Below are 9,680 nucleotides of genomic sequence, written 5' to 3'. Positions count from 1 at the left end.
GGGAAATCTCCAATTAGCACCAATTAGTGAAGTTGCTTCCTACAGTGGAATTCTGGGGACATAAGAAAAAAAAAGTAATCTCCCAGAATGCCTGGTTGGAGCATTTATTTACCAGGTGATGGGACTCCTGAAGAATAACTTGATGAGGATTTGCGCCTGTGGGACTTGAATACAGATACTACTTGGAACTTGCCTGCTCGATTTGACTGGTCAATCATAGGCTGTACTATTCTTCTTCTGGCATTAATAAACCTGCAACAGAATACAAAGAATAGAAGTCCTTTCATCAGCTTGCTTCTGTGTTTTGAGAACACCTCTGCTTTAAAACTGACAGGATTTTAGCGTGGTGTGGCAACGTGTTTTGCTTCTCCTTGCCTTTTTTTTTTTAACAGATCATAATTTTGCTTTAAAACATCTTCCTCTAAGTGCTCAGAAACTGTAACCAGTTACACGCTTATCTTACCAGCCAGATTAAAGCTGGATTTGCCAGAAGGCTTTGAACAAGTAAATGTGACCCAAAACTTGTGTTAAAAGACAATTGTTTCTTTAACTTCTTGGAGGGGCTCAGAATCCGGTTAAAGTTCACAGGCTGGGAGTTTTTTTTTTTTTTTTTTTTTTTTATATATTTTCCTCCTTTCCATCCTAGGGAATCCAGCTACCCTTGCAGCTGGCCATAAATGAGGACCAGGCTTCGCCACTCGGTGCTTTCACAAGGTATCGTTAGGTCAGCAAAGCCATCAATTAGGCTGTCTGAAGTTTTATCACCAGCGCAGCAGCAGTAAGTGCCGGCCCAGAAAGACTTCTGCTCTTCTGCAACTCCCGCGGTTGGCGCCTGTGAAGGCGGAGGTCGTTCGGAGGTCAGTGCCAGCTGGGGGCCGAGCGGGGACACCCCGCGCAAGGCCACCGCCTGCCCGAAACTCAGGCACCTTTCAACTCCTTAGAAACCCCCAGTCGCAGGTACATGTGGTTAATATTAGGCCCAAAATAACCTTTTTCTTTTTATTTTTCCTTTTTTTTAAAATTTTTTTTTCTGTTTGTTTTAATCTCAAAGCGGGGCCGGTTGCCGAGGCTTTTGAGCTCTGGTGAAGGCAGTTAGTTGGCTGCGGAGCCTGGATTTCATTTTGCTGGTAATCCAAAAATAAGTGCTTGCATATTTCTTATTAGCTTAACGCGCAGCCATCCACATCGGCACAAGCTAAGCCAAATTAATTCCCCTAAAATAATTTTTAAAAACTTGCCTATTGGCAGGATTTCTTTCCAAACGGGGCCATTTTCTATCATTCAGGAGCCACGCTTGTTTTTGTGTGTGTCGTGTCCGTCCCCACCACCCCGCCCTTTGTGTTTGAGAACACTTCGGAGCCTTTGCGCAGGTTTTGTGTGCTGTTTCACAGCTCAGGCTTTCGGCTGGTGGTGACCCTTTAGGAGTGCTAATGAAGTCGAATACTAGTGTTTAATCCTCTTCAGAAATACTAACATGCCCATCATCCAAAACAGCCTCCAATAATTGCCATTGGGCCCGATCCAACGCCTAGCTGAAGTCTTTCAGTCAGTTAACTGAAGACTAAGTTCATCTGCTCATTTAGTAAATTGCTAGCCTTTATATAGCATCAACTCTGCAAGGCCTTTTGTCGTGCTTCCCTGCCTCCACCGCCCCCCCCCCTCCAGTTAAATTCCTCTGCAGATAATGAAAGACGGTGGCACACCTTCGATTGCACCTCCTGTAATCACAGTCGTGGAAATTTCATTAGACAGATGCATAAATGCTACAAGTAACACTAAAGGGTTCTTTTGCATCACTTCTGTTTACATCCAAAAGACATTCTTTATTCTTTAGGAAAAGTATAATTCAGTTGTCAGAAATGTCATCCTGCCTCGGAATTAGTCATGGCTTCAGGTATTAAAGTAAAAACTCAAACACAGTTGATGTTCTTGTTTATTCCCTTCTCGTTGCGGCAGGGCGAAGGCATCTCCTAGCCCAGCGCTGTGATTTCCAGGCATGTTTCCGTCCTCAAAGGTTCCCAATAGGACTTAATTTGCTGAGCTACTTTCCAGTAATGTTACCACACTGACCAAATGGAGCCTGACCTGAACCTCCTCCATCCAGCATGCCTTTTATCAGCTAAAGTTAAGGCCAATAGAGATTAAGAGGAAAGCCTGATAACACTGTTTTCTCTTCTCCTATGAGCTTCTAATGGTGTATACAGATGGCAAGGTTTTAAAGAATGGAATGAACGCTTATTTAGGCCTGTAAAAAATCACAGACAACAGAAATGCTCCCCCCACACTCACTTTCCGTCTTACTAACCCCTTTTCTTCAATCAGGTCACTCTTTGGGGAAACCAAATTGCTTTTTTGGTTTTTATTTAAACTCCAACCACTTTTATTATTTACATCTGGTGGTCTCCTTATTTATGTCCCTCTCCACTTCCCTGCACACACGCCCTGGCTCGCAGGGCTGCGAAGCATTATGGGTCTTGGCTCTCAGCGGGAGAACTCGACACTGTCTTCAAACAAATAATTAAGGGGAAGGTTAAAGGTTCACCTAGAGGTCATATCTTTGGATACTCCTCAGAAAGTTTACATTAGTAAGAAATGGATGCCCTCTGAAGTGTTCCTTCAATGGGCTCACACAACAAGGCAGAGCATTAAGAAAATTCTAAGTCCTGAAGAGTTTCAGGTGACAACTGCTTTACCTCCATGAGCAGCAGATTGGGATACTCCACTCCAGCCTTACACGTTGGACAACCACCACAGAATAAGCCTTTTGGGATGGGTGCTGAAGACCCAACCTCACCCTGCCATTCGGTCCCAAAAGAGCTTGGCCTCATTTTATTCCTTGGATGTGAGTGAAGCTAGCCCTTCACTGAAAACTCTATACAGAGGCAATTCACTACTCATTTCAGAAATGTTAAAGCTCTAGTAGTGAGTCCCCCAATCTTTGTTTCCCTACAGAAAAAAAACATAGGGATAAAAGTGATCTCATCTGTCCAGCAAAACCTGCAAAAAATAGCACTTGGGTTTAACTTCCGATTTCATTATTTTTCTATTTTCCTGTTGCACATGTACATAACTGCAGGTGCAAATGATGACCTCTAGACCAGCAATACTTTCTCTGAAGATACATGACCATACACTTAGAAAGATACAGGAGTTTTTAGGCATCCAGATCATTTTGAAATTCCATTACTATGGCTCCTCTGAAAAACCCTGTCTGTAGATGACATCAGCTCTACCAAAGGGTATGTCTGAAAAATTACATATGAAATTATTTATATTTGCAAAACTGCAGGTGCAAAACAGACCTACATTTCAGATGAAGCAAAAAATCTGATCCCAGTTTCATTACTAGTAGCTACATCATGTAATGCATCTGCACAACTGGTAGACAAGGGCACAGAACGCACTGTTTGTGGATTATTATTTATTCTTTATACTGCCCCATAAATATGCACAGTGCATAACAGAGACATAGAAACCATACTCCCTGCCCCAGCCTTTACTTTTGTTTTTTTTTTTAGATCTGTCAGGGAGCCATCTCCAGGGCCAAAGTAAAGCAAAATACAGCCTTTTGCACAGCACTTCAGTTAGTGCATTGCAGAAACACTGTGATGTTATTTTGGCACAAATGTCTTCAAAAGGCATTAAGAGACAGGTAGAAAAAGAGAACGCCAGCACCGCTATTTCCAACATTATTTGGAACCCTATAAAGGAAGAATTCACAGCTCTGCTCCTTAAACTAATTGCCTGCCTCTTCATAGCCTTCACCCAGAGGCCGAGACTGAATGGCGAGTAAAATCTATCAGCAAAACATGGACTCCTTTGTTACTCTTCTGCTCACAGTAATCCCTATCATTTGGATGATAGCAGCAGTTAGAGGACCCAGTGAAGTTCAGCCTCACTCCATCCCATACTGCACAAGCACACCGTCCAAGAGAACTCAGGATCTGAACAGATTTCCAGGCAAAGCCTGAGGGAGAGCAGAGACGCTTTCTCCCTGTTTGCAAAAGGGAACGGAGACAGAAGGAGATTAAGTGACAAGGCCAAAGTCATACAAGAGATCTTTGGCAGAGCCACACACCCAACATAGATTTCCCCAGTCCTCTCTCAGTGCTCCTACAATCTGCTATCCATATGCTATCTTTCCTTTGTTCCCCAGCTTAGCAGTCAGGCACACTGGCAGGGGACTGCGCAGAGAGCTCACATTGCCACTGTTTGTGCCTTACCTGCTGTGTAGATAAAGAGGGGTCATCAGCCTCCAGGGCTGTGAGGCAACACCTTCACAAACTCTACATTCATATGGCGCTGGGTCCTCATTCCAGAATGATAAATGAGGTGTGCAGCATTGAGAAATACATGTCACTGACATACTACGTTTAATGAAAATCTTACTTCCAGCATTTTGCAAATGACAGACTGCTGACCTCGCTTACTCAAACAATACCCATCTGAATTGAAAGAAAGAGTTCCTGCATCTTGTCTTTTCCTTTAATTGCCACCTAAAGCAGGCTCTAGCCAGAGCCTGTCTTTCTTACACAAAGTAGTTCTGGTAACTTTTGTGGGACCGTTTCCGAAAGCACGGCGAACAAGGTTTGGCTCAAAATGTGCAACAGCATGGACTTTCAAACGAGCACATTTCATTTTTCTCTGCTTCCAGCAAAAACCAGCAGAGCAGGAAAGGTATACTAGTGAATGTGCAATGTAGTCTAGGTGATTTGGTAGTCCTAGTCCTAATTGGTTCCTACCCTATCCACGTTAATTAGCATGACAATATAATCTAAATATATGCATTTAATTGCATCTCTTCAAATAGAACCTTTGGATTTCTTTGTCCAAAATAAACATGTATTCTGTATTTTATAGGAAGTCCTGTAATTAATCTTCTTCATATATTTTATCATATTTTATCTCAACTTGTATCAAACAGCATTAAATTTACATAATCCATTTTATTTTTGTAATAAATAGGGTTCAGATAAAATTGCAGAGAGATATTCCTGCAAAGCATAGAAGAGAATGAACAGCAAATAGAGATCTCAGTCTGATTGCTCAAGCCTGGCATGTTCAAAAAGGACATTATCGTTGTTTCCACTGTCTTTTATAGATATATTCTACATGTGTTTTAAAACACTGTGACTGTTTCATAACTGAAGCTAAGTACGATTAGTTCTTAACATGAACTGTTAGTGGCTTTACTGATTGGTAATCAGAACTAGAAACAGCTCCAGCTTTACCCTACGGCTACCATGGAAAACTCACTTCGAATATGTAGGGGCACAACAGGCCTTGTTTCAGGAGGATAGAGTGCATGAAAGCTTAAGAAAATAGCATTCATCCCCAACTTGGGGTCTGGACTCGGAGAGGGCTATTTAACTCCAGCCACTTTATATGTCCAATATCTTTTGTGAGATGAACTGGTGCAAAACTGGACCAGTCCACCACAGCCGAATAGATTGCTCCTGAGAAACTGAGGAACAACACGCAGCCATCAGATGTAACACAAAACTTTTCAGTATTGGTCTTCAATCTGCATTTCCACTTAAAATATCGATCCCAGAAAACGAGGTGTTAAAGTACTGCATTTATTTAACGAACTTGCCAGTACATAAATGGGTTCATGTGAAAAACAGATACGTGAACAAATTTGTGAGAGGAATTCACAACCAGTTCTCTGAAAGGATTAATGACAAGGAAAGTTTGGACTCAGGTTTGATTTTAGCACAAGCAGACACTTCTGCCCTTTCACTTGAAAAGGGGATACTGAATGAATATTGTCACAGGCTTAGTCATAGAAATAAAAACAATAAAAGTAACAACAAGAAAATCAATAATGTAGGGTTACAATCATTTATTTTCTGTTATCTGAACATCAAGTTTAATTATCAAAATGTTTTAGGTACCCAGAGGAGCTTTTTAAGTGAAATTTTTCAAGAGCCTCCCAAATCTAGATGAGAAGCTTGGCTCTTATTAAACCTAGGTAGATAGGGGCCGAGCCTGATGAATAAATGGGGTTTTAAGCACCTGCTTCAATGTTTTACTGTGTCAGAGTCTAAGAATGCATTCTAAAAAATAATCCAAATGTTTTCACCTTGGATGGGAAAATAAATCTTTGCCTAAATGATATTTCAGTATTTGGACTACAAACATGTCAGCGTTTAGCTGAAGAGTATATACTACACTGATCCCTTGTTGCCCAAGCATGCCCTAATTTGGAAGGGAAAATAACCAATGAAATATTATATCTAAGTCACAAAAAAGAGAAATGTTTTCATAAGTAACCTAGAAAATTACTTCTTTCCTAAGCTGAAAGAATCATTTCAGAAGTCTTGAGCAGATCAGAGCAGTCTAAAAGAATGCACTAGAAAAGACTAGTCTGCAGAAACACTTTTATCAATATACACTCCACACCCCTCCACCTCCTTCACAGCAGTCTTTGCCTATCATCCAAACTTTTATCTGAGCAAGTAAAATCTAGTTATCTTAGTTTATTTAACTTCTTTCTCCAATACACATTCTAAAATGACAGAATTAGGTTCAGGCTTCCTTCTGTACACGTGTGTAGAAAAGTAGTTGAAAAAGTCTTTGTTTATGCTTCACTGAATCTATGCCACACCTGGTTACCAAGTCTTATTTGTAGCATTCCTTCACAGAAAATTAAAAAAGCTGAGTTAGTCACCTGGAAATGAGCCATCTCAATAAGGCTTCCCTAAGTCATGAATATTGAGGAGTGGAGTCACTTACACGATTGGTTTTGAGCGGAAGAGGGAGGGACAGGCAGGTTTACTCTCTGACAAAACTTCACATAGTTTTAGACAGCCTTGTTAGACATGGGGGGTGGGGGGGATTATGGGCTGTTTAAAATTACTTTCTTTAGCTAATTTAGACATCTCACATCTGTCAAAGGCGTGATTCAGAGAATCTAAGTCAGCATCCTTGTTTGGTGGAGAGAAGGCTCCAGAAGATGACAGAAAGCAACTAAACCAGGCGCCTGAGGCTGCCTGTGCCTGGCACTAACTGGCCCTAAGACCTCTGCTGCATCTCCTATGTTTATATTGGAGCTCCTAAAAATATGTTCTGCCACTCAGAGGTGCCAGTTGTTGGAAATACTGAATTTGCCCATCCCGTAACTGTCCTAATAGTAAGAAATTTAAACAGCACTCTTCTCGGTGTTTACTTTGTAAGCTTTTCAGTCATGGCGCCACAGTTTTCAAACCGCTCTTCTCAGCCACAAAATCTAGAAACTTGCTGGAAAATATTATCATGCAACCACCGTCTCCAGGAGCTGGGACCTTGAGTTAACATGAAATAACTTGAGCCTTGTGATAAAATCAGGAGAATTGGCACCACAGGCATTTATTCAACTCAGAGAAAATCTGTCTCGTTAAACATGGAACTCTCAGTTACCTCTCGGGAGTGTGGGGAAACACTTTGGCTCTGCCAAGGATGGACCTGGTGGCCTGTCATGGGGAGCACCTGCACTGCAGCATAAACCCTGGGGAGCCACCCTGCCTGTGCTCCTGGGGCTGGGGCTTGTGCACAGGACCCTTTCTCTACAACGAAGGAAGCTGTGTGGGAAACCGCAGTTGCAGTCGGGGCTTGCCAGGGCTCCCCAAGCACATGGAGGTCCCATGGCCGCCCTGCTGCCTCTGCCAGCCTGTGCCTTGCTCCTTCCATCGTCCTCGCCAGTGGCCCATGGCTGTGAGCGCCCAAGGTCAAAGCCAGCCTAGGCTTGGGTTCGGTACCCGGTAAGGCCAGCGAGAGAAGAGCAGCCACTCCCTGCTGCCAAGCTGGGCTCGCCCCGCGTTTCAGGCTCGGGTGGCCCCAGGTGAGGCCTCCCGCTGTGCAGCTGGGCGCCATGAGGTGGGGCCAGAGCGCCGCTGGCGGGCCGGGGGTGCCGCTTGCCAGGGGCACGGCCGCCGCCTCTGCCCCGGAGGGCGCCCGGAGGGCCGGGTAGTGCCACGGCCACGCTCTGGAGTTCCTGGGTGCAAACGCAGGCGCTGGGCAGCAAGCGGCCGCGAAAACCCCGCTAGGGGCGAGGGCGGGCGGGAGCTGCGTGTGCATGTGTGCGGGTGGGAAGGTGGTGAAGAGTTCCCACCGCACTCGCCATGGGCTGGGCTCTCGGAAAACCTCAGCTTCAGGGGGAAAGTATCGCCCCTTATCGCAGAATCACAGAATGTCAGGGGCTGGAAGGGACGTCGAGAGGTCATCTAGTCCAACCCCCCTGCCCGAGCACGACCATCTGTGCAAGGTCACACAGGAGCTCACCCAGGCGGGTCTTGAATACCTCCAGAGAGGGAGACTCCACCACCCCCCTGGGCAGCCTGTGCCAGTGTTCTGTCACCCTCACAGTGAAATAATCCTTTCTCCTTTGCATTCCCTGGGCCTCTGGCAGGCAGCAAACGCCTTTCAGTGCCTGGCCCTTGGCACCTGAAGCCACATAACATGCACTGGCCATAGCTGTTACACTCTTGCATGAGTGCCATCAGATTATTCATATTTGGTTATTTATCACGCACTGTAAAAATGATACTTTTAAAGATACTTGAAAGGAAGGGAGGAGACAAATGGGCATACTTCCTTAGCTATTCATATCTTAACAGATAAAATGCAAAGTCAATAGATAGAAGCTGTAGTACACAACCTCATCCTGTACTTGATTTATTGCAGATGAGAATCAACTAGAAACTGAATCGCTTTGAAATTTTTACTACTGGCATTAAAATTCCAGGTTTGTATACATACATCTCACAGAGATGCTAAACTCAACTTTAGCTAATCTGGCATGTGCTTTGATTTGCTGGCACTTAGACATCCACGTTAAAGGTAGATAACAGATCTCCTATAAAATCTTAACTAACTCATGCATTTAAAGATGTGTTCATTTATCATCTTAAACTCATAGGAAAAGATTTTCAAAACTAATGAGGGTCTGGCAGTCTTGAAAACGCAATCAGCCTATCTGGTTTCTTACACAGGAGTTGAGAGGCTTCATTTCAGGTAACTTCTTTTTTTTTTTGAAGATAACTTTTTTTTTAAAGGTACCTTCTAGTTTTTTTTTTTAAGAAGTGTGGTTTTAGAATAATATCACCTTGAAGTATTTTACACATCTTTTTAACTGTTTCGTAGTTAAAAAAAATAAAAGTTAGCCAATTCTAAGCTGGCCCAAAAAGGAGAGTTGTCAACCATTTTAACATCTGTTTAGCTTCCCTGATCAAATTAGATTAAGGCATTCATTTTCCTTCTTACTTTTCAGTGGAAACTACCTAAGTAGTAGCTTGCCAAAAATGCATAAAGGTGTTTAGCAATTATGTACTGGGTATGTTTGAAGAGATCAAGATGCACTCACATGTCCCGTGCTATGGATATCTCTGATTAGCTTGTCATCTACTCTGAAGAAGATGTAGCCCAACTCTCCTATACTATGTAACAGGCCAGCTGTTAGCTGTCTGTCAAGCACCTAAAGTGGACAAGTAGTCCAGGAGCAAAAATGTCACTCCTTTGATCTGGCAAGGAGCAGCTGCTGATTTATAGAGTAGGACTTTGTTCTTCCGTTCTATTTTACTTTCTTTCCTTAGGCAGAACCACAAAATCCAGTAGAAAAAAAAAATGCCGTTCTCTGCAACATCAACAAGCTCTGACAACTGCAACAGGGTTTTTCTTGGCCCTAACAAAGCTCTCAGGCA

The 9,680-nt window shown here is 43.2% G+C and overlaps 1 protein-coding gene across 10 annotated transcripts in view; it reads right to left on the bottom strand.

Annotated features, from left to right (window-relative positions):
- Nucleotides 1-9,680, bottom strand: part of MEIS2 (Meis homeobox 2) — a 220,271-nt gene that overhangs the window by 5,281 nt on the left and 205,310 nt on the right. For 8 of the 10 annotated variants that reach the window (XM_054400720.1, XM_054400721.1, XM_054400711.1 and 5 more), the window contains exon 10: nt 194-252. In XM_054400720.1, coding sequence (XP_054256695.1) covers nt 194-252 — 59 coding nt within the window. Of the gene's footprint in view, nt 1-189; nt 253-9,680 lie in introns of all 10 variants that reach the window. The other 2 variants (XM_054400718.1, XM_054400719.1) reach the window with 1 other exon arrangement.

Source organism: Indicator indicator, chromosome 4 (assembly GCF_027791375.1).
Source record: "Indicator indicator isolate 239-I01 chromosome 4, UM_Iind_1.1, whole genome shotgun sequence".
Lineage (NCBI taxonomy): Eukaryota > Metazoa > Chordata > Aves > Piciformes > Indicatoridae > Indicator > Indicator indicator.
Note: the sequence above shows the minus strand (reverse complement) of the source record. Positions and strands in the feature narration are given on the sequence as shown.